The sequence below is a fragment of the Microtus oregoni genome, unplaced genomic scaffold (genome assembly GCF_018167655.1).
Source record: "Microtus oregoni isolate MIOR12 unplaced genomic scaffold, Mior012 000002F_ref0000024, whole genome shotgun sequence".
Taxonomy (NCBI): domain Eukaryota; kingdom Metazoa; phylum Chordata; class Mammalia; order Rodentia; family Cricetidae; genus Microtus; species Microtus oregoni.
Window position 1 is genome coordinate 73,572,461 of NW_024543061.1, and position 24,594 is coordinate 73,597,054.

The following is a 24,594-nucleotide window of genomic DNA, read 5'->3' on the forward strand; positions in this document are numbered from 1 at the left end:
ACTTTCAATCATGACGATGTATGTGACAGGAAAGTAGAAGTAAAACTACCCAGAGGAACAAAGGGGACTGGGGAGGGGGGTGCTCAAGAGAAAGGCCATGAAAGGACAGTGGCAACATATTGCAAATGCTAGTATAAAAAGGCTCCTGTGTAACAGTGCATCGTTTACAAGAAATAGAAACATAGAAACACTGGCTGTCCTTTGAAAGGTTCAGTGTGTGCCTGCAGCAGATTAGAGGGCCAGCCAACACTGACTAACTGATAAAATGCAAAGCAGAAAAACCATCAAGCCAGGTCCTCCTATTTGCTCCCCAGGGCTGAGAAAGTGATTAGTAAAGGCTATCTCAGTGCTTTTCGAGTCAAATTACTTGAGCAAAGGGCAGCCTCTTCTTCAGTTAAAGAGCTGGAGGCGGAGCCTAATGAGGAAGTGGCTTCTTTTCCTCAGTCTTGGTCCCAAACCAGAGGATCCTGTCCCAGGGAGCTCCCAGTCACTGGGCTGTGTCGTGAGAAGCCAGGAGAAGAAAGTTTCCTGTCATTGCGTGTTCAGAGAGAGAGAGAGAGACACAGGTGTACAAATAGCTACCTGACACCTGACCTGAAGCCAGAGGAAAGCGGCTGACAGCCAGCAGACCAGGTAACTACAGCACGGGACACCAGTTTCTGTCTCTACTCCCTCTGGTGCTCATAGCCAGGCTGCATTGGCCAAAAGAAGCCATCTAATTCAGAACTTGGGGCCCCTGTCACGAATGTTCTTCTGTTAGCCTTGGAATGGAAAGCATTTCATTCCAAGTTAGTTAGTTGACTGGGGTTTCCAGAAAAAGGCAGGATAGATTACGAAGGCTCTCTCTCTCTCTCTCTCTCTCTCTCTCTCTCTCTCTCTGTGTGTGTGTGTGTGTGTGTGTGTATATATATATATATATATATATATATATATATATATATATATATATATATTTTTTTGAGACAGGGTCTCTCTATGTAGTCTTGCTTGTCCTGGAACTTTCTATGTAGACCAGGCTGGCCTCAAGCTCAGAGATCTGCCTGCCTCTGCCTCCACAGTGCTGGGATTGGAGGTGTGAGCCACCACACCCAGCAGAAGGATTCTGTTTTTATTTCTCTCTCTACAGAGGTGTTTGGATGGTGAAGAGTTCATGACTGTGGTCTTTATAACTTACTCTCCTCTTTCGATGAAAATACAAGGTGTGCGATGGTGTGATAGCAAGTCAGAGCCTGCAGAGATGGTGAATCCACCTGGGAGCAGGGTTTTGGGGTGCAGGATGGGACCCCCTGCCACTGAGCCTAGAGACATGAGCACTCTGCAGGAACCTGCGTGCTGAGCCTAGTCCCAGCAGACTTCCCAAGGAAACCTCTCTTCTCCCTGAGTTCTCTGCCCCACTTTCCCAGTCAGGGCTTTCATCCTGGGTTTAGCTTCTGTGGTAAGAAATTAAAACATTTCATCTCATTCTTCATCTTACCTTCAGAACTGAAAACTATGTCTTATCCCTGGAGATGACAGAGAGGTCAGAAAGACCGGAGACACACAGGGGTCTGGAGAAAGGCAGAAACAAAGTCCACCCAGCAAAGGGGCCCAGGACGCTGAAGGTGCAGCTCGGGGTGATGAGGCACAATGGAGCCTGTGGCTGAGCCTAGAGACCTCCCTGAGAGGGGGTGTGCTAGTATGGAGTCTCAGTCAGGCCTGTGGGTTCTCCCAGGTTCTCACCCCCAAGCCAAACAGAGGTGAGGCAAACCAAACGAGGCTCCAGCTGCAGCTGAAGCCAGGCACGAGACTGTGGAGGCCTCTCAAGGAACAGTGAAATTTCCCTGCTACTTCCTCTGAGCGCTTACCCACCTGCCTCAGGAGGGAAGTGAAATCTCATCCGCACCAACACAGACTAGAGGCCACAGGGCCCGGGGGATGGAGGGGGGCTGCAGTCAGGTGCTTCCAAAAGAGTTCTAACAGAGGATGCTCTCAAGGACACCCTCAGGGAGGGAAAAGAGGCCATCAAGCTGCTGTATTTGCCTTTGAGAGTGTGGGCCGTAACCAGGAAAAAGCTATACCTGCAGGGTAAGAAACAGGGTGTGTCCCTCAATCCCCAAATTAGCATAAGGCCTCTGAAGAAGTTGGGGTGCCTTTCATTAAGTAGAAAGGTCACTGAGATCACTGAGAACTGATATCGTCAAACATGAAAAATTCTCTCACTGCTTTAAGCTAAGACCAAGTTTTCAGCTTTGCGGTAACTAACTCTTCCTTAAGGTTCGGTGTGGAGAAAAACCCGTACCTTTCAAACGTTAAAATCCTTCATTTTGTCTATTCTTTGAGAATGTCACGTCTTTATGCAGGGTATTTTGATCATATATACACACACTGTCTCAGAATGGGATTAACTGGATGCCCAACCACACCTGATCCAAACTGCCTAATTTAAAAGGGAGCCTCCAAAACCCTCCCCAGAGAAGTCTGGGCTCAGTCTCACCGGAGCCGCAGACTCACCCACTGTGGCCTGAAAACCCCACTGTGGCCTGAAAACCCCACTGTGGCCGTACTTCTGGGCCGACTCTTTCCCTTGCCTTGGTTTCAATCCCAGTGCTTTATCCACTAGGTCTGAGGACTTTTCAGCAGCGTCTTTTATTCATGGCGTGGTCAGATTTAGCAAATGAAAGACGTCCACTTGCATTTGAACTTCAGATAAGCAAGTTGCATTTTAGTTCCATCTGTAATATTTGCGGGCATAGTTATAGGAACATTTATTTGTAATTTATCAAACAAACTGCCCAAATTCATATTCCGCCAGCTGCCTCGTGTTTAATCTGTCAGTCTTTTCATTCATTCATTCATTCATTCATTCATTCACTCTTCATGTTTGTTCAGTACCTGCACGCTGTTGGACACTATTCTAGGTGCTGGGAACGCTAGGCAAAGCTCCACCCTTCGTATCTATCGGTCACTCTTCTTGTTGCTGGGACAAGATACTTGACAGAAACAACTTAAGGAAGGGAGAGATTATTTGGGCTCACACTTAGCGAAGGCCTGGCAAGTGGCTGTCCTCGTGGTGGCAGGAGTTTCCGGCAGCTGGTCACAAGGCGTCTCTTGTCAGGAAGCAGAGAGAGAGGTGACTGCTGGTGTCAGCACGCTCTCTTCTTCCCTTTCTCCTTGGTCCAGGACCCCAGCTCATGGGATAGTGCCACCCACATTCAAAACGGTCTCCCTCAGTTAAACCTCTCTAGAAAGGCCCTCACAGACACACCCAGAAGTGTGTCCCCGAGGAGATTCTCAATCCAGTCAGGTGACAGTGGAGATTAGCTGTCATATTCTTACACTGTAAACGTTCTTGTCGTATTTGCAGGCACAGCACAAACTCATAGAGATACGGCTCAATGCCGTGAGAAGCGCTCCTCGTAGTCAGACCGCCCCCATTGTCCCCCATCAGCAGCATCTTTGTAAGACAAATGGGCTTGAGTCCAGACCTGAGGGCCACTCATTGCATCCGAGGGATGCATTTAAGTGTCTTTTAGTCTGCAATAATTGTGTGCATATGAGCTCCGTACGGTAAGAAAAATAGCCCGTTGCCTCATTCTTTCTTTTTGAAACAGAGTCTTTCTATGTAGCGCTGCTTGGCCTCAAGTTTGCAATTCTCCTGCCTCATCCTCCTGTGTAGGTGGGATTATAGGCTTGTGCCACAAATTCATCTGCGTTTACCTTGCAGCACTGACCACATTCTGAATTTAGATCATTACTTCCTCATGAACATTGGGCTTCAGCCTTCTGTACTCCCTGTGAAACTGGTGTTGGAGCTAGAGACTTAGATTAAAATCTTCTTATATATTTTCTTTTGTGTATGTTGTGAGCATATGAGTTTATGTGCACCACATATAAACAGGAGCCAGTGGGGCCACTAGAGGGCATCAGATCCCCTGGAACTAGAATTGCAGATGGTTGGGAACCAGCATGTGAGTGCTAGACCCTGAACCCAGGTCCTCTGCAAAAGCAGTAAGTGCTTTTAAGAGCCGAGCCATCTCTGTAAGATCTGATTTTTTTTTCATCACATAAGGGTTGTTGGGTTGGGCTGGAGAGATGGCTCAGAGGTTAAGAGCATTGCCTGCTCTTCCAAAGGTCCTGAGCTCAATTCCCAGCAACCACATGGTGGCTCACAACTATCTGTAATGAGGTCTGGTGCCCTCTTCTGGCCTGCAGGCATACACACATACAGAATATTGTATACATAATAAATAAATAAATAAATATGAAAAAAAAGAGTCGTTGGGTTGGGTTTTTGTTTGTTTGGTTGGTTTTTTTTGTTAATCACAAATAATGGCACAAAATGCTCATTTTAGCTTTAGCGGTGGGCAATCGGCCATTGAGTCCAGGATATGATATTGATATGATTGATATGATTCAGGTCTTAAATCATCCTCTGGGGGTGGGACTGGGATATACAAGCCACTGAAGTGAAGTGCAAGTGTGGAGGTCAGAAAACGACCATGGGGAGTTCTCCCCTTTCACCTTGTTTTGAGGCAGGCTCTCATATACTTTCTTCCATGATGCCTATTCCGGGCTGTTTGACCCATGAGACATTGTACTGGCTCATTTTTTATGTCAACTTGACACAAGCTAGAGTCATCAAAGAAGAGGGATCTTCAATTAAGAAAATGCCTCCACAAGATTGGGCTGTAGGTAAGCTGTAGGGCATTTTCTCAATGAATGATGGATGAGGGAGAGCACAGCCCGCTGTGGGTGGTGCCATCCCCTGAGTTGGTGGTCCTGGAGTCTATGAGAAAGCAGGCTGAGCAGCCCTGAGGAGGACGCCCGGAAGCCACGCTCTTTCCTGGCTTCTGCATCAGCTCCTGCCTCCAGGTTCCTGCCCAGTTTGGGTTCCTGTCCTGACTTTCTTTGATGATGAGCTGTGATGTGAAAGCGTGAGCTGAATGAACCCTTTCCTCCTCAGTTTGCTTTGGTTATGCTGTCTCACCACAGCAACGGTAACCCTAGCCAAGACCGCCACATTTCAGGTGATTCTCCAATCTCTCTCTCTCATTTTGTCACCACATACGGATGAATGCCACTCCGGGATTTCCATGTGGGGTCTGGGGAATCAAACTCATGTAGTTAGGCTTGCAGAGCTGGTGCTTTTGTGACTAAGCCATGGTGGGCAGGCTCTAAAATGTACAGTCTTCAGAGATCATTTGGCTACTGGATGGGACCTGGGTTGGGGGATAACCAGAAGGAGAGGAGGAGATCTCCCTCTGGGGCCAAGTGAGATACGATGGTAAAGAGAACAGAGTATCTGATGTGGTAGGGGGAGTAGAGAAGGGATGGGTGAGTGGAGGAGCTAGTGGCAAGAATCATGTCCTCCAGACAGTCATGCGGCTCCTGACAGAGCCCTAAACCTCAGGCATCCTGGGTGTGCAATTGGAGCAGTTAAGGAAAGACAGAATACCAATGCATAGGAATTGGCCCTGAATGTGAAGAACAGAAGGGGAGGAAGGATGCTGGCTAGGGTCCCCTTGTGTGCTGCTCTCCCTGAGTGCTTGATCACACCCAGTTACCAGAAGCTGCTTTGTGTTGGAAGGAGGTGTTTAGCCAGTGTTGGGTTTCCCAAGTCTGCCCATAGCCCCCCTGGGAAAGCCACTTCTGCTTCTCAATCTTCACCTGACTTTTGGCCCCCATCCTGCAGTTCCCAGCTGCGTTCCACTGAACTTGCCTAGCTAGGGTCTGGGCCTGGCCATGAAGCTGCTCCTCAGAGGAGCCAGTGGTGCCTCTTCTAAATAAAGCAGGGATACCACCTCAGGAACAGGAAGCACTACCTGGGGAGGTACTGGAGCCCTAGCCCTCCTTCAAACATCAAAGCCAAGGTAGGGGAGTGCAAGAACATTCTCAGTCTTGACAAGAGGAGGTTGGTTTACTTGTTTGTTGTTTTCTTACTGTGCTGAGAGCACACGGCCTTGTGCATGTTAGGCGAGCATATTGTCACTGAGCTGTGTCCTTGACCCTTGATCCTCAGTCTATATGGAAAACAAGGAAAGAGACTGAGTTGCCCAATGATGTGAGTTTGAAGCTGTCAGACCATGACCATGAGCCCCACAACAGAGTCCAATCTGTCTGTACCACATCCTGCCTCTTCGGTCCCTATCTGCAGATGCTCTCCCTGCATGTATCATGTCCTGCCTTTTCAGTCCCTGTCTGCAGGTGCTATCCCGTCTGTACCACGTCCCACTGCTTTAATCTCTGTCTGCAATGCTATCCCATTCCTTTGGATCTGGTGGAAAGAAATGACGGGACGTGCCAGCAGATTCCATTAAGATCACTATTGTTTGTTTATGATCACAGCATCCTCAGCTACCAGGGTAAAAACCCAACAGGACCAGTGAGAGAAGGGAACATGGCCAAGAGCCCCACCAAGGACGGAGGCAGGGAAAGTTACATGGTCCTGCACCACACAATGATGTTCTTGTCAGCAAGGGCCTAATATAAGAGAGAAGGGTCATCCCTTGAGATTATATCACCAAGTGATGTGGTAACCATCGGCTTTTACCAGTACACATTGTTTCCATAATGTCACGCTTTCAAAACATGTCCTTGTCATTGTTTGATGTGCACATGACAGTAGAAAATAGAATAGTAGCTGCATTTATAATCTTTTTGCCTCAGAATCCTGAGTGTTGAGCACGAGCCACCAGTCTTGGCCTAGCTACCACTTTATAGACCTATATATATCCATATGTTTATAGTTGCACATATATTATTTATTATTGTTGGATGTGTATCGTGTGTGTGCTACACAGGCCACGGGGCATAAGTGGAGGTCAGAGGACCACCGGATGGACGAAGTTCTCTCCCCACCATGTGGGTTCTGGGACCAAGCTAAGGTTGTGAGGCTTGTGCATCAAGCACTTGACTTACTGAGCCATCTCACCAGCCCCATTGTTATCACCTTTGAGTCAAGACATCCCATGCATTGTCTTCTACACTCACAATACCTGCCCCCCTCAATGGCTGTAACAATTTCTAGTCTATCTACAGAAAGTTCAGGGTCAGAGACATAATGTAGTCTTCCCTAGGGCTCAAAACTCGTCATTGGTGTGGGCAAGATTAGAACTGCAGACCATCAGACACGAAACATGAGCTGATGGATGATGCACCCTTGGCCGAACTTTGAATGAGATGAGAAGTGGAGGATCGGTCTTTCTGGCAGCTGGGATGAAAAGGGAAACGTAGTCCTTAGCGTATAGTGAGGCCAAGGCAAAGGTATGCTAGCCGGACCCAGAGGGGGTAACTCTATGACAGCCTCCGTGAGTGAAAGGGAGCAGAGGTGGTTCTCTCTGTTACCTGGGTAAAAATCAGGGTGATTGAGCCTCTCCCACCCATTTCTAGGCTTGGGGTGTTCTTTCTAAATCATGTATGCGATCATGTCCTCTCCCACCTGAACACGGGCAAGCTCTCCACTACGTCCACTGGTGTCTTTCAATTTTGTAAAATAGATAAATACGGGAGCTCTTACCCGGCGACAGCCTAACTAGAGAGCCAATCACAGGAAACAAACCAGGCAAGCGGAGGCAGAAGGTACCTCACAAGGGAGAGAGGGAAAAACTGACAGCGCATATTTATTTCTACTTCCTGAGTTGCCCCCTCCCATAAGAATAATCTTTCCCCTCTCCCCCTCCACAGCCTTGAGCTCCTTTGAAAGGATCCATAGAAGAAGCAGACACCCCTCAGCCTGGTGGTCTAAGGCCACCAAAGTCTGGCCACAGCTGCCTGTTTACTTATTTTCTCTGAACGATTCATACTTAGTGAGCTTGGGGCCAGCCTGGGCTACATGGTACAAGCTCTGGCCATCAGATGCTTCAAACATGCACCCACCAGTCTGTTCTCTGCCCACACGGTTTCAAAGTTGAATGTATCTACATACCCAGTCCAACCCTTCTGTCTTTCCATTGCCTTCACTTGCTCCTCTGGTTGAAGCTGGCCTGTCCCTGCCTCCACATACCCAGCTGACTTCACCTTATTAGAGCTCTTATCCCACTGTTACCTGGAGCTATCTGTGCTCTGACTCTTCTTTCCCAGTAACGTGGTGGCTTTTCTGACACTGGTTACTCCTGGTTGTTCTAGCAATGTGGGATCAGAACCAAAGGATGTTTTTTTGGTTCTTCCCCATGCTTTCTCTGAACCTGCAAGGTAAACTCCCCTAGACGGAGAACAAACACCACGTGCCCTTTGTCGTTCCAGACCCGACATGTGCAGCTCCAGTGAGTGTGACCTGGAAGACATCCCCCTGGAGGATGACGACCCAAACAGCATCGAGTTCAAAATCCTGGCCTTCTACGCCAGACACCATGTCTTCAGAAGCCCCCCAGCTGCCTTCTCACCCAAGCTCTCCAGAACAAGAAGTTTGTCCCAGAAAGCACTGTTGACTTGGTCACCTGACTCATGGACACAGGCCTCAGTGCCTTGCAGAGGCTCCCCCTCCAGTGGAAAGCACATAAGCCTTGGCAAGAAGAAGTCTTCTTGGAGAACATTCTTCAGAGCGGCGGAGAAGGAGGAAGGCCCACCGAGCTCCCCAAAGGAGGTCCGTACTCAGGGTGTTCAGGGCCCCTTCGCAGTAGAGCGTCAGAGCGGCTTCCACGGCCAGCACTGGGCTAGGTCTCTTTCCAGTGTGGATCAGCGCCTGGAGAGTGAAGGTAGGCTCATGGAGGGCTCTCTCTCACACCCATCTCCTCCCACGCGCGTGCTGAGTGGCCAGCCTCTTCCGACCTACTGAAGATAGGCCTGGGCTTTCCATGTCATTGATCTCCATCATAACCACCCACTTGTCCCAAGACAGGAAGAAAGGGGCAGTGAATGGTGGCTGCAGAGGTCTTCTGGCTCAGTGACCATAAATACGCTGGCTTCAAGAAGGGAGCACAAAGGGAGGCACCTTAGCCAGGCACCTTCTCTTAGGCCAGCTGACCCCTGGAGACCCTGGGAACTGTGTCCACACCTGTTTATCAGGTATATCACACCTGGGAACTGTGTTCACACCTGTATATTGGGTAGATCACTGTGTTCGCACCTGTCTATTGGGTAGATCTCACCTGGGAACTGATTTCACACCTGTATATCGGGTAGATCACACCTAGGAACTGTGTCTACACATGTATATCAGGTAGATCACACCTGGGAATTGTGTTCACACCTGTATATCGGGTAGATCACACCTGGGGACTGTGTTCACACCTGTATATCAGGGGGATAACATGTGGGAGTTGTGTTTACACCTGTGTATCGGATAGATCACAGCTGGGAACTGTGTTTACACCTGTGTATCGGGTAGATCACACCTGGGAATTGTGTTTATACCTGTATATCAGGGAGATCACACCTTTCCCTACTTATGGTTGATGGAAAGATCAAGTAGAAGAGTCAGTGATTCCAGCATTCAGGAAATGGAGGCAGGAGTTTCAGAAGTTCATGGCCAGCCTTGGCTATATAGTGAGTTGGAGGCCAGTCTGGGCTACATGAGACCCTATCTCAGAAAACAAACAAACAAAACCAAATGAAAGAGGGAGAAAGAGAAGGGAAAAGAAGGGGAAGAGAGAGAAGAGAGAGAGAGGAGAGAGGACGTGGGCCTGAAAGGAAGAACAAGGATGAGAAAGGAGGGAGGGAGGGAGGGAGGGAGGGAGGGAGGGAGGGAAGGAAGGAGGGCAGGCAAATAGAAGCAAATAGCTTTTCAGTTGGGCGTGGTGCTCATACCTGTTGTCATCAGGTCTCAGGAGGGAAAGAATGGCCAGTTCCAGGCATCCTGGGCTACATAGCAAGTTGGAAGCCAGCTTACTGCAACACTGTCTTGAAAAATAAAAAACAAAACGTAAACCACCAGGCTAGAGAGGTGGCTCAAAGGTTAAGAGCACTGGCTGCCCTTCCAGAGATCCTAAGTTCCATTTCTAGTCCCCACGTGGTGGCTCGCAGAAGTTCTATAGTCCCATAGGACCTGATGCCCTCTTCTGGTGTATTGATGTACATGCAGACAAAAACACCAATATACAGAAAATACATAAATTAAATCTTTTTAAAAAGAAAGGCTTTCTGAAAAGAAAAAAAAAATGTGAACCACCCTTAAAAAAATGGGCAAAGGGGCTGGAGAAATGGCTCCGTGGTTAAGAGCCCTGACTCCTCTGCCAAAGGACTGGAGTTGAATTCCCAGCACGCACATGGCAGCTCACAGCTGTCTGTAATTCCAGTTCCAAGGCATCTGATACACCAATACACCAATGTATATAAAATAAAAATAAAATTGACTTTTTAAAAAAACTGATGTAGTTTTCCCTTGCTAAGAAAAAACAAGACACTATCAAACAAGACACTATCACTAAGGGTTTACCTCCACCACAGATCTCAGCAGAAGCCCAGTCCATCTTCCTCCCCACTCCCACCTCCGCAGTACCCCTTCCTGCCAGGCTTGTCCATAGTTAGTCAACAGATGGCAGTAACAGCTCAGTTTTAAAGTGCTGCTAGCTTCTTAAGTTTTTGGAGTAGGTTCCGCTGTTTGAGGAAGGCTCATACCACTCTGTGACCAAGGGAACTTGATCTTAGCCATGAGGACCCAGGACCCAGAGGATGTGCAGAACTCAAGGGGCAGCGAGAATTTCTGGTGGGGCGTTGCTGAAGGAGAAACAGCCTGGACCACACAGAGACCATCTCTCATCCCAGCTCTGTTTAACTCTCTGAGCCAATCGAAGCATCTATTCCCTGAAAGCCAGGGTGGCTGAGGCTGCAGCCATGCCAAGAGAGAAGGGCTGCTCATTGTCTTCCTCTCCTGCCGCATCCTTCCCAACACAGGCAGCAGCAATTGGCGCTGGGAGCCTGGAGGCCCCAGGGACCTGACTTTGTGGGTCAGTGTGGTCTGCACAGGGAGACAGGGAGTTTCTGCCATCTTCATCCCCATTTCCTGAAGGAAATGACACAGCAGAAGTATCACTTGGCTTTCCCCCTACATCGTCTAAAGAAACTGCTCATATTACTCTCTTCCTTCTTAAAGGGGAATAGGTGAAGAAAAAAACAAAGAACAGCTTTCAGGTGAGATTAAGAACAAAAGATAAAGCTAAAAGAGAGAGTGGGTTTATCAGCCAAACTGTATCTGAGGCCGAATAGCCATATAATATTTTGTACATACCAGAGAACATAGTTTTATGCATGTTTAGAAATCGCATCACCAATCTAAGCGGGAAGAAAAGAGAAAGACACAGGTGGCTTTCTAGATTATCCGGCTCACTCTATGTTTATATTTGCATATTTATTTACTTATTTGAGACAGGACCTCGCTCTGTAGCCTAGACTGACCCCAACTGCTTGACCTAGTCCCCGTCATTGAGTCTCAAGAATGGACAGTCTTCTCCAAGCACAGTGTGATTTGTCTTAGCTGCTTCATTCGGTACCAAACACAGCTGCCTCAAGTTCCTATGCTGGAGTGACCGGTGGAAAACCAGTGACAGGCTTCCTGCCCATCACGTCAACCGCGTCTACGTGGTCCATCATGCTTCCCTCAAGCAGACACAAGCTGATTCGTGTCTGATTAGCAATAACAGTCAGGGAGTCTGTGCAGTGTCAACCACCCTGCCCCGAGCGGAAACACACACTATGTCACTTCCTGGATGACAAAGTCATTAAGGATGAGTTCTACTTCGTGCACTTGTTCTGAGATCAAGTCCGACTTTGTAGCCCAGGCTGGTCTTGAACCCATGATCCTGCAGCCCTGGCATCCTAAGTACTGAGGTTACAGATGTGGAGCACCACATCTGGCTGCATCTATGCAACCTTGTTTACCTATAAGCCCAACTTGAATGCTTTCTATTATACATAAAGGGGAAATCTGTGGTCACAAGAGCAAGGAGTATCAAGTTATTGAACACTCTCCTGTGTCCTCAGAGGCTACCTCTCCAAGGTGTAAAGGGTGTCCCCAAACATAAATCTAAAAGAATAAAAATAAAAGCAGCATGAGCATTCTGTCAAGTAGTGAGCTATCCCCTTGGTGCTCTCTGGCAAGGGGGAAAGATGGGGGTGTGGAAGTGTAGCTGTATACTGCCCCCTCATCCCAGCCCCATTGGAGAATTGCTAGTCCCTTCTGACAAATGTCCCACCTCAAACACGAACTCCTGGGCATAGTTCTCTCGTGCTAGGCTGACCTCTTCATCCCAAGCAGTGGGGCAGTCCACACAGCAGCCCTAGTTCTAGGGATACCCTCTGAGCTGTTCTTTCTTCTTTCAGCTGTAGACCCCAAAGTTGCTTGTATCGCTAACCGAGTGGCTGAAATCGTGTACTCCTGGCCGCCACCGGAAGATTACCACAACCAGAGAGGCAGCTTCAAGTTCAAAGAGAGTGCCCCAGAGCGTCTGTTCTTTCGATGTGGAGGCGCTCAATCTAGAACTTGCGATTCAAAGAAAGGTAAGCCTTCCTTGTTGCATGTGTGGGGTTGAGCCCGTGCCGGATACAAGTATATGGGCAAGCCTGTAAGTACGCAGCTCAGGCCTCTGTGCACTGGGAATCTCAGCCCGCTTTGCACCAACATAATGGAGACCGTGAGCTCTAGCTGAAGGCATCAGCCCATGGCACAGAGATGCCATGAGCCTCTGCAACCAACACGTCACCTCACTGCTAAGTCAGAAGAAACGTCTCCTGTGGAGGGAGAGGAGGAGATGTCAGGTCGAGTCGTGTTATAGTGGTTGTGCATAGAGTCAGAATATCACCCAACCCAGGCCTCGTGGGAAACACCCAGGCTGTCACACACACAGGGCGGTAGTTATTCTTCTTGCCATCGTGAGAAAACTGCCTAGCAGAAGCAATTGATCAGAGAAAATATTTATTTTGGCTTACGATTTCAGAAGGTTCCATCCGTGGTTGCTTAACCACATGCATTTAGGCAGGGTACAGCAGGGGGCAGTTGTTCATTCTGCAATCAACCAGGGGGCAAAGAAAGCAAGATGAGGCCAGTCAGAATATACCTTCACTGTCCTACCGCTTCTGGTTAGATGCTACCTCCTGAAATCTCCACAGCCTCCCAAACAGTACCAACAGTTAAGGACCAGCATTCAAAACATGAGCCTGTGGGGAACGATTCCTATTTGATCTAGCAACACGAGGTCTGGCTCAGGAGGTGTTGAAAAAGTGAGCATTAGGGACCAGATTAGCTCAGTCACTGCCACACAGTATTAGTGGCTGGGACCCCTACAGGGTTCTAGAAGTTGTGTGGGAATCCTGGGCCGAGAGAAGAGAACAGAAGGGAGAAAGTTTTGCCTTCCTTCATCATTGACCTTCCTCTCAACTCTCCCCAACCTCTAGTAGAGGGTATAAGGATGATGACCAAGTGGCTCGTGGGCCTGTAGCATCGTGAAGGACAACGCAAAAGCCCACAGAGGCATCAGTGTCTCAGATCCCCAAACAGGGCTGGGGCTTTATCCACTGTCTGCTGCACATCTGAAACTGAACACTGCCACAGGGCTCTGAGCGAGGAGCCGTCCATGCCAGAAAGAAAGTGCTAGGGCTTTGTGGTCCTCCCAAGTGTGCCTGGGAGGTGGAAAGTGATATCCTCAGACAGCCAAAGCCAAGGCGCCCCCCTCCCCTCCCCTGCACACCACCCCTGCATGCGGGAGGAATCCAGGACTCCAGCACAGCATCTTTCCAGGAAAGATGGAAGCAGAGACTGCACCCAGGGCTGTGGAGATTTATGCCTGTTTGCTCCCAGGCATTGTGAGTCCCAGGTTAGCCACTCTCCCCGCTCCCCTCCTTCCTACACCTTCCTGGGCTTTGCTCCATTAATTCCCCGGCCTCCCTCGCCGCTAGCCAAGATAAACATGTGGGTCCCACATCGCTTCGGAGACTGGGCTGTAAGTCAGAAACTCGATTCCCTCGGTAACTGACATTTCTCTGTTTGGATTCTGTTCTGCAGTGGTGATCACTTTCACCGTTATGTTTACTAAGTGGCAAGTTGTGAGAAAAGCCATCCTAGCCCAGGCCAACGATAGCCTGGCTTTGTCCAACTGCCGTTTCATCCTGGAGAACTCAGGAATTTGTTCATTTCGTTCCCATGTACCCCACCTTATTGTGGAGACATGGAATACAGGGTATAAACTTCAATCACATAAAAATCAACCAAGTTTTAAAAAATGTAAAAAAAAATACATAGGAAAATAAAAAGAATGAGATTGGTTCCCACATGCAGGCCAGGAAAATGTCACTTCACATTTGGGCTGTAAGTTTGGCCCCATGCTTCTGACAAAGGTAGAAATATGATCCAGACGTGGGATTTATGGGGCTGGGAAGTTGGCTCAGCTGGTAAGGGGTTCTCCGTGCTCAGAGCCTGAGTTCAGATCCCCAGCTCCCGTACAGGGCTGTGCACTGTGGCACGTGCCTGCATCATGGGCTCAAGGATGGCACAGAAAATGGAATCTCTGGGGCTGTCTGGCAGTCAGGCCAGCTGAGCTCGAGTTCAATAAGAGCTCCTGTCTCAAAAACTGATCAAGGAAGACATCCGGTATTGACACTTGGTCCCCATGTGCACATGGGCTTACACACACACATACACACACACACACATACACACACACACACACACACAGGGAATTTATATTTAACAAACATACCATCTGCTGAGAAATAGCCTGAAAACAAGAAAAAGGAGTGGCTGTGTGGCCCAGTGGTGGAGCATTTGCCTAGAAACCATGAGGCTCCGGCTTTGACCCCCAGCAAGTGTAGTGTGGGTAGGCTGTATGTAAATATTACTTTGTGGCAAAATAAATAAAAATTAAAAAAAAAATAAGAGGGAATCGTCTCTTAAGTCTCTTCATGGACAGGATTATGTCTAGTGGAACTGATGTCTTCACCAGTGTTCATACAGTAAATAAGTCATAAGTTTCTCAGTGAGAATTGGGAGGGGAAGGAGGCACTGAGCAAAAAGACAAGGATGGGACTGGAGAAGTCTTGAATGGTGAGATTTATCAACTGAGGATTTGAATGCTTGCTCCTTTCTCCATCCATAACCAAGCCACAAGCGTTGCCACTGGAAGGACACGTTTATTATTTTTGTGCCTGTCTTGAAAGAAATAACTGGAATTTCCCTCTCCCCCAACAGACGGAGAGGATCAAGTAATAAACAAAATTGTTGAGCTGCTGAAATACTCAGGGGATCAGCTGGGAAGAGAGGTATGGAGTCCCTTGAGCTAACGTGGTTCCTGTCTGCGCCCACGCACTAGGGCAGGACAATGGAATTGTGCACCAGGCTCTGACCCTCGTCCTCTCCGGAGTCCTGGCTTCCACTTAGTTCTAAGTTTTATTTCCCTTGGAGTCTGCCTCTCCACGCTGGCAGCATCTCAAAAATGAATCGCTTTGGAAAACAGAAGTAAATCTTCTGGAGCCTCCTTGGAATTTCTGGAAACTAGAAACACAACTGTGTTATTGTAAGAAAAGACATCGGAAAAATGAACATTTGCTGCATAGGTTTATCGACCTCCTTCTCATCTAACTGAACCTCAGGGGAGTCTGGATGGTTGCAATTGCCCAGCAACCTGGCTATGTGTCTGATAGCTACTCAAAGGCTGCAATCCTGTCTGAAATGCCCTTACAGTTGTTGGACTGTGGCTGCTTAAATCTGTCTTAGCCACTCACCCAGAGGGGCAGGCTAGTGAAGTGTAGGAACCCAGGAACCCGTTGTGGAGTAGTGGAGACCCGCCCTTCTCATTACAAAGTGAGATGACACTGAAGAACAAGCCCCTACTGGAGTTAGAAGGCATTTTCTTTTGTGCTCATAGTCTGTCACCTATCTCTGGGGTCTGTCAATTGGGATCTGATTTGTGGATTCTTCTTTTGTGGTCAGGACCTGTTGAGAGAAATTCGGGTCCAGAGCCGCGGTGTGTGGGCTTCTGTAGAAGGGGAAAGCAGAAGAAAATGGTGCCCAAAAGGGATGAAAGGCCTAGGGAAGGTGCAGAGTGAAAACCAGCGATGTTGGGCCAAAGAGAAGAGAGTAGATTGTGCGCGCTTTGGGAACACTGGCAGGGGCAGAGCGGCCTCAGAACAAGCAGGACGTTTATAGCATTGTGCATACAGAGCTCAAGCAGCGAGTCCACAGAGATTCAGTTTCGAGGAAGAGGTGGGAGGTGAAATCACTTGGGTAGAATAATGGAAAAGGAATCTGTGGATATTTTTACATGTATTTATTTATTGCATGTGAGTGGGATGTCCATGTGCATGTGTCATAGAATACCACTGAGGTCAGGGACGGGCAGGAGCCTGTGTTCTCCTTCCACCAAGGATGCTGGGAGTCAAACGTAGGCTTGGCAGCAAGTTCCCACTGAACCATTTCACCAGCCCCCCCCTCTTTATTATTTATTTTAATAAGCAAATACATGGGGGGAGTCTTCCCTGTCCCCATTGTGCCCCCAGAACTCCTCCTTTATGTCCAACGCTGTACTAGTTTAAAGATGAAATAAATAGATGTGAAAAATGGGTAGTGTCCCCAAGACTGCACTGCCGGTGAGAGGGTAGGGCAGAGTGAACACCCTAAGACATCACTAGGGTTCAGATCCCATCCATAACCCTGTAGTAATAAGGGCGGCGGGGCTGCGTCCTCAGCACCCCAGCTGCCTGGCTAGCTTATGCCCGAAATAACAACACACAAACTGTATTCATTTAATCACTGCTTGGCCCATTTCTATCTAGCCTCTTCTAGGCTAATTCTCACATATTAATTTAGCCCATTTCTAATCATCTGTGTAGCGCCCCTAGGTACGCTTACCGGGAAGATTCTAGCCTATGTCCATCCTGGGTCGGAGCTTCATCGTGTGTGTCTGCTTGGGAGCTGGGAGCATGGTGTCTCTCTGAGGCGTCTGTTCCCGAGAGGAGAGCTGTGGAGTCTGAGCTCACTTCCTCTTCCTCCCAGCGTTCTGTTCTATTTACTCCTCCCACCTAGCTTCTAACCAATGAGGGCCAAGCAGTTTCTTTTTATTTAACCAATGACCTTCCTCCATCATAACCCTGCCTCTTGAAAAGCACAGAACACTATTAGCCATCCCCACTAGACTGTGGGCCCATGGGTAAGCACCTGGGTCTGAGTCACCCATGACTCCTTTCCATCCTTGGTGTTTGGGAAGTACTTGGGTGTCGAATAAGATTTTTAGTTTTGCCCTTATTTGTACCAATAAAAGGAATCTGTAGAGCAGGCACCTGACTCCACTTTACTCTGTAGGATGCCATGTCTTGATTGACACTGCAGTCCAGGGTCCGATAGAGCAGGTACTCCCCTTGACTCTGTAGGGCGCTATGCCATGATTGACACCACATTCCAGGGGCTTCTTACTGGTGCTTCTGATTACAGGAGTGGCCTTCCACGTGCCCCCTAATTGTTTTTCCTCTCATACACAGATGAAGAAAGACAAGGCTTTGATGAGCAGCTTCCAGGATGGGCTGTCTTACTCCGTGTTCAAGACTATCACAGACCTGTTCCTGAGGGATGTAGACACGAGAGGAGAATCAGAAGTCAAAGCACAAGGCTTTAAAGCTGCCCTTGCAATAGATGCCATCGCCAAGCTCACAGCCATCGACAACCACCCAATGAATAGGATGCTGGGCTTTGGCACCAAGTACCTAAAAGAATACTTCTCCCCCTGGGTGCAGCAGAATGGTGGATGGGTAAGTGTACCCCGGTAAGAAAACGAATCCTCTCAACAGCGTGCTGTGGTCACAGAGTGCTGTGGTGCATGCCTGCACTTCGGAGGCCCAGGCAGGGAGCCTGTGAGTTTGGGACAAGCCTGAATTACATAGTGAGACCTTAACACACACAAACACGCACACACACACACACTAACATTCACACACCCCACAGGCACACACATGTGCCTGCATGCATACACACACACTACATTGCACACACCCTCACATACCACACACATACGCACCATACACACCAAACACATACCAACTTACACACATATACACACCACATGCACACACACATACATACCACACATACTCACACTTGTGTGTGCACACCCTCCACAAGCATACAGCACACACAGTCATGCATGCATGCATGTGTACACAACACACACACACACCACATTCACACACACATAGAAAACACACACGCACACATCTTCTCTGATAAGGGATGGGCAATAAAACTTTATTAAGACAGAGGGGAGACATCTGGGAATCAGTTCTCATGGATTTAGGATACTCAAGTGGCAAGAGACAAGTCCCACCAATCGGAACATATTTTTAGCAATGGTCATCTTCATCCACAAATATTTACTGAACTCCCAGAGGGTATGTCGGGGGAGGGGGCAAAGGGTCAGAGGAAGCAGGAGCTGGTGAGACAAATGTTTCAGTGGATGCCATTTCTTCTTCCACAAATTCTGCCGGTCGGATGAGGGCAGGGGCACTTGCTCTCTCTCCTTGATGCAGACAGGATGTAGGCTGATCTTCACACAGGGATTCAGGCTCATTCTGTCATTGCTGCTTAGACCTCAACTGGGAAATTGGGACACAAACTGAAAAATAGGCAACTGAACTTGCATCTATTTTTGGTGAGGTGAATTAATCACATCAGCTGCCTCCCCTCTGTGTCCCAGCCCTTCCCCCAGCTTTGATCTGTGTTCTCTGAGACTCCCCATCCCCCAAATTGTTCAAGATTGACATCAGGCCAACTTTGAACTTTCCTGACTGGTCAAGGTTAGTCTTAGGAGGACGGATGCTCTCTCACTATCCGTGGGCTTCTGTCCACAAGTGCTTTCCAGGGCCAGCTGGACACTTGCGTCAACTCTAAGTACGGCCAGAGTGTCCCTGAGTCTTTCTCACAGGCTGGTCTCCTAGGTCTCACAAGAAAGTGTGGCATGCATTCCCCACAGCCTGAAAAGCCTGCCACTGTCCTCAGTGGCCTCCCACTTAGCTCAGCCTCTGCTCCTTTCTGTGTTGCGCATGCGCGGCCACCGGTGCGGGAGAACTAACGGTTAGCAGGAGTGTGCTAACCATTCTGACAGGAGGCTAGAGCTCTCAACTGCGTCTCAGTTCCCCCTTCTTCCCCTCAAGATCCCATGGAGTTCCTCTGCTGCCCTCCTTTCCTGACCACTGTGAGGGGGCAAGGGGTGAGAAAAGGAATGCCCAGAGATGTAGCTCAGTACAGTGCGTGCTTGGCATGTATAGACCCTGGGTTCAATCCCCAGTGTGTGTGTGGGCGGGGTGAGAGGAAGAGAAGGATGGCAGAAACAAAGACAGGGAATGGAAAGGAAAATAAGAGATTAGAATAAAGGAGAAAGAGAAAGAGGGAGAGAAGGAAGGAAGGAAGGAAGAAAAGGACGGAAGCAAGGAAAGAGAGCAAAACTCAAATTGAACAAGCTTATAAAAAAACATAAGTTTTGGAGGGGAGAGGCACACAGAATGGGGGAACTTTTTTCCAGTCATGTATTCAATTAAATGATTTCCATCCAGAAGATGTAATGAACTCTTAACAATTTCACAATAAAAAAGACAAGAGATTTAATTTTTTTAATGGGCAATAGATTTGTACACTGTTTCTCCGGGGAGGCTATATAAAGAAAAGACACTGGGCATGTCCGTTTCAATGGTGGAGAGACGTAAGTCAAAAAGCTGAAGAACTCAATGGGATGCTTATGGCAAAGACTCTGTGAGACTGGGAGCTCCCTCTTTAAATTGCTGGTTGAATTACGGAACCATGCAGCCCTGGAGAACCATCTGGCAGTGCTCACAAATGTGAGCAAAATGTTACGTAGCATTGTCAGCAGCAGGGTGGTATAGCCCAGCGGTAGAGTGTATACTGAGCCACGGTGAAGGCAATGGGTTCGATCCCCAGCACCACAAAATAAACAAACAAACAAATAGAGATAAAATAGAGCTACCATCTCTACCCCTCAAAAATGGAGACCATTTTAACCCGAAATATGTCCATAAATATTCATGGCGGAGTTCAGAAACAGAATCACCTGCAGCATCCATCAGCTAATGAACACTGATCAGCAAAATGAAGCACAGACCATTTCAATGGAATATGACAGAACTGTAAAAATAAAAAAGCACTAACATATATGAACCTTAGAAAACGTTATGCAAGGCTGGGGAGACGGCTCAGTGGCTAAGAACATTTGCTGCCCTCAGAGGATCCAAGTTCAATTCCCAGCATCACGACTGCCTATAACTCCAGGGTTCCAGTGCCCTCTTCTGGCCTCCGTGGACACCCACACATATGTGCCCACACTCACAGACACACTTGCATATATGTGATCGAAAAATAAAATTGAAAAAGGCATTATGCTAAGAAGCCAGACAAGAATACCTCTTGTTAAATGGTTTTATTTATAAAGTGTCCAAAATTAGCAAATTCATGGAGGCAGAAAGGAGTTTGGTGAGGGACTAGGGCTGACCACTGGTAGGGACAGACTTTCTTTTTGGAGTGACAAAGGGGTCCTAGGGTTCGGGGTAAGGGTTGTATAACCCTTATGCACTTTAGTAGGAAGAATTTTGTGGTAAAATTCTATTTCAGTAAATATTAAAAAGAAAACAGTTCTAATTCCAGTAATCAGATAAAAGAAGAAGGAAAAGCAAGTGCAAACATTTTATGTAACTTGGCTGCTGGCTCGAGAGAAAATCAGGTTCCGTCAGAGGAAATAGACAGTCCTTCAGGAGGAATTTGGAAGGAGGTTTCTGAGATTAGAAACTGATGCAATTGCTGAAGGGTGTGTGTGTGTGTGTGTGTGTGTGTGTGTGTTGTGTCCCTCGGGATTGACTCCAGGGCATCACATGCTAACGCAAAGATGCTACATGCTCAGGTGTCTCTCCCAGTACTTGGGGTTTTTTTGTTTGTTTGGTTTTTTTTTTTTTTTTGGTTTTTCAAGACAGGGTTTCTCTGTGGTTTTGGTTCCTGTCCTGGAACTAGCTCTTGTAGACCAGGCTGGTCTCGAACTCCCAGAGATCCGCCCACCTCTGCCTCCCGAGTGCTGGGATTAAAGGCGTGTATTTTTGCTTCTGCTTTTGGGTCAGAGTCTCCTGCAGCTCAGGCTGTCCTTAATTTCCTAAACTTCCTGCCTCTACCTCCTAAGTGCTGGGATTTAGGTACTTCCTTCCGTATTTCCTCCTGTTCTGGGGATCAAACCCACAGGCTTCGTGCACGCCAGGCAAACAGTCTGCCACACACAAAACATCCGCAGCCCTAACCACTGTGCTCTCTGTCCAAATTTGCCTATCCCGGTTGTGATAAACCCTCATCTCAACTCTTGGCCTTAGCTGGGTTTAATCTGGAGAGTGTCAGTCAGGAGACAGCAGAGGAAATGAAGTGAGAGAACTGAGTTTGCCAAAGGGCCAGGAAAGCACTGGGAAGCTAAGAGCCATCGATGAAGGGATATTTACGAACAAACACGAATTGATGCCACCTAGGGAAGTTTGAGCTAGACCTGGTGATACACATATAATCCTAGCTTTCAGGAGGCTGAGACAGGAGGATAGCTGTGAGATCGAGGCTAGCCTAGGCTACGAGACCCTGTCTCATAACGAAAGAAGGGAGAGGAGGAGGAAGGAGTAGAGAAAGGAGGAGAATCTAGGAGGGAGAGGGAGGAAGGTAGCTCTGGGCTCTTGTCTCCATACTGAAGGTTTCCTGAGCTTGCAGCTCACCATTCTGGTGCAGCTACAGTTAGCCTGGGATGGTATGTGTGTGCCTCCTGTCTGTCTCATAGCTCCTGTTACTTTACATATATCAAGCATGCTGAGCCAATACTTGTTCAGTAGTGACAGGGTCAGGCACAGAAGGGTCACCTCTATCTCCAAACCCTGCTGTGTTAATTACTTTTCTCAGTGCTGGGAGAAAGTGACCTAAGGGAGGCTGGATTATCTTGCCGCACAATTTGAAGGAGTGGTAGTCATGGAGCAGAAGGCAGCTCCATGATGTGGGAGTGTGGAACTCCTCACCTCACATCTTGGGTGAACAGGAAACAGAGAGCAGACAGGAAGAAGGGCCAGGCTATCAAAGGGCAAGGTCCACCTTCAGCGATCCACTTCCTCTAGCAATGTCCCATCCCTTTAAAAGTTCCACAACCTTCCAAAAGAGGGTCACCAGCTGGGATTAAGTGTTCAGCATAAGAGTCTGTAGGAGAGACCCTTCATACTCAAATCACAGCACAAACTAAGCAAGCTTCGTCCTTGCTGAGTGAGGAGTGTGTTCACACAGTCACTGCGGCCTCCATCGGCGTCAACCCTTCCTTCCTTTTGGGGATCTTAAAAGGGGTCTCAAACTCTTTGTACATTTCAGAGGTCAGCTTGTTAGCCCCAGATGAGTAACAGAAGGCCTTCACTCTTGGTCTCCCTGCAGGCACCCCAATGATGCCAGCCGCCGGTCCACAACTTCCCCCTACTCCAGTCCATTTTCCTAGCCTGTGTTTTTACTTCAGCAGTGAATCAAACCTTGAATTTTAAGGCTTTTCTTTCCCTTCCTCCCCTAGGAAAAAATACTTGGGATATCACATGAAGAAGTTGACTGAAACATCCAAAGATCTGTCATCTGGAAGGTTCCTTGTCCAACGGCGGTCCTGTGCCCACTGCTCTCGGCATAGACTTCAGGAGAAAATTAAAATGTATGCAGCAGACGGAGGCCAAATTTTCTAGAACCATCCTTCCCTTTGACTCAAGAGGCATCGGGAGAGGCCTTGTTCTTCCTAGCTCTTAGGACTCAGTAGCATGGACTTTGCGTTGAGGTTATTTGAGCTGTGTCCCCATGAGGGAGTCCATAAAGATAAGTGATGGCTTTACCTGTACATGTTCAGAATGGAAACCGTCCCATTTGGTTACAGAGAAAGTGGTCCATTTGGCCGTGTCTGTTGAGGAGAAACGATAAACAGCGCATGTGCTTTACTTTTTTAGTCTCTGGTACTGTTTGTTCTCAAACGACATTTGGGAAAGTCTGTTAATGGCATCGTCTCAAGCTTACTATAGGAACATGTCTCTGTTCACGTTAGAGAAGAAACTCGAGTTTCCTATTAACTGACCCATTTCCTCAAAACCTGCTACAAAATCTGTGATGGCCTGCAGATTTCTTCATGCGACACACCTCCACTCCACCAGGTTTCTGGGATTGAGAGTGGGGCACACACGTGCCACAGCATGCGTATGGGGGTCAAGGGGCAACCTTGGGTGTTGGTCCTCGTCTTCCACTTTGTTTGAAGCATGGCCTCTTGTGCATTGCATCAGACTGCAGGCTAGATGGCTCGTGAGCTTCCGGGGAGTCTCCTGTCTCCACCTCCTATCTCACCACCAGAGATGTGCACTGAGACATCCAGCTGCTTAGGTCTGTGCTGTGAATTCAAGCACAGGTCCTCACACTTTGGCTGCTAACACTTTACCCAAACACACTCTGGTTTCTCTTCAGATCGTATAAATCTTCCGCCTTTTCACTTTACCCACAGTGCCATCCCCCAGCGTGGGCTCTAGGATTTTAGTATTCCTGGAGGGAGCATAATGGTTGGCAACTAGTAAAATAAATGCATTGAAAGATCGCTGTTAAAGGAGTGTCATGTCAACTGGACCTGGAGACTGCTGCCTGCAACCCCAGCTTAAGGTGGGAGGATTACACGTTTGGGACCAACCAGACAAACAAAACGAGTTCAAGACCTTGTCTCAACACTCCCCCTGCACCCGCCCAAAAGTGTTTTCTGTTAAAATAAACATAAGTTATCACAGTAGTGTATTATATCCTTGATGACCAAGTGTGTCAACCTACACAAAGACCTCAGGATGGTGCCTGGGAGCTAATTAGTGTTAACTGGATGCTGTTTCCTACTGTGAGCGGCCCACAGTGCAGCTGAAAGAGCCCCATTCTCAGTTACCCATTGCCCTTTTGTTATTGATATGACTGGAAAAAAAAATAACCACGTGGGCAGGCATGTGGTAGTACACATCTGAGTTTCCAACACTTGAGAGAGGCTGAGGCAGGAGGATTGCAAGTTCCAAGCTAATCTGGTCTACATAGTAAGATCCTGTCTCAAAAAATAATGTAATTACAGGATCTTGCATATTTTTGGATTATGGTACCTTGAATGTAGTCTGACTTAAAATGAACGGATAGATCAAGGGGGAAAGGGCCCCATCTGTTAAAAAAATGTCACTAACCTGTGTAGCGCATAGAATGACTTCCTCTATTTCCTCCTATGCGTCTAAGATGGAGACACTGAAGACCTCTCCCTGTTCTCTGTCTTTTGTCTCGCCATTCCTAACCATTCACAAGTTCCCAAATGTGTCCTGCATTCCCACACCTCGGATCCTGAACAACGTCCTCTCTCCTTGGAATGCGCTTGCCTTCCAGCCTCCTTTCCCCAGGGTTCGCCGGATCCAAATTTACTCCTTTATTCCACCCCCGCCTTCCCCCCTTCCCCCTGCGTCATTTACGGACTCTCTGTTGGCTGCCATGGGGTTGTATCTGGATGTCTTTCCTCGAGAGGGATCCAAAGCACTCTTTCTGTAGACAATGGATTTAGTGCACTGCACCCTCCGAACTGGGCACACGCAGCCTTTCTCAGCAGCACGGGAACCCTCTTGTGTCGTTCGACTTTGCACATCTGACACCAGGCCACTTCTTGGCAC

General features: G+C 48.1%; 1 protein-coding gene across 1 annotated transcript; it reads left to right on the forward strand.

The window, feature by feature from the left end:
- Nucleotides 1-451: 451 nt before the first annotated feature.
- Nucleotides 452-22,878, forward strand: Bcl2l14 (BCL2 like 14). Its single transcript, XM_041641453.1, has 6 exons — nucleotides 452-633; nucleotides 8,221-8,672; nucleotides 12,235-12,411; nucleotides 15,095-15,165; nucleotides 17,380-17,646; nucleotides 22,461-22,878. Exons 2-6 carry the CDS (start codon nucleotides 8,228-8,230, stop codon nucleotides 22,497-22,499), a joined length of 999 nt encoding a protein of 332 aa, XP_041497387.1. The 5' UTR covers nucleotides 452-633; nucleotides 8,221-8,227; the 3' UTR covers nucleotides 22,500-22,878.
- Nucleotides 22,879-24,594: the final 1,716 nt, after the last annotated feature.

Bases quoted from the DNA above. Each gene is read 5' to 3' on its own strand.
- Bcl2l14 (XM_041641453.1), top strand. From the start codon at position 8,228: ATGTGCAGCTCCAGTGAGTGTGACCTGGAAGACATCCCCCTGGAGGAT. The intron at 8,673-12,234 runs GTAGGCTCATGG...TTCTTCTTTCAG, and splicing joins TCAGCGCCTGGAGAGTGAAG to CTGTAGACCCCAAAGTTGCT. The intron at 15,166-17,379 runs GTATGGAGTCCC...TCTCATACACAG, and splicing joins GGGATCAGCTGGGAAGAGAG to ATGAAGAAAGACAAGGCTTT.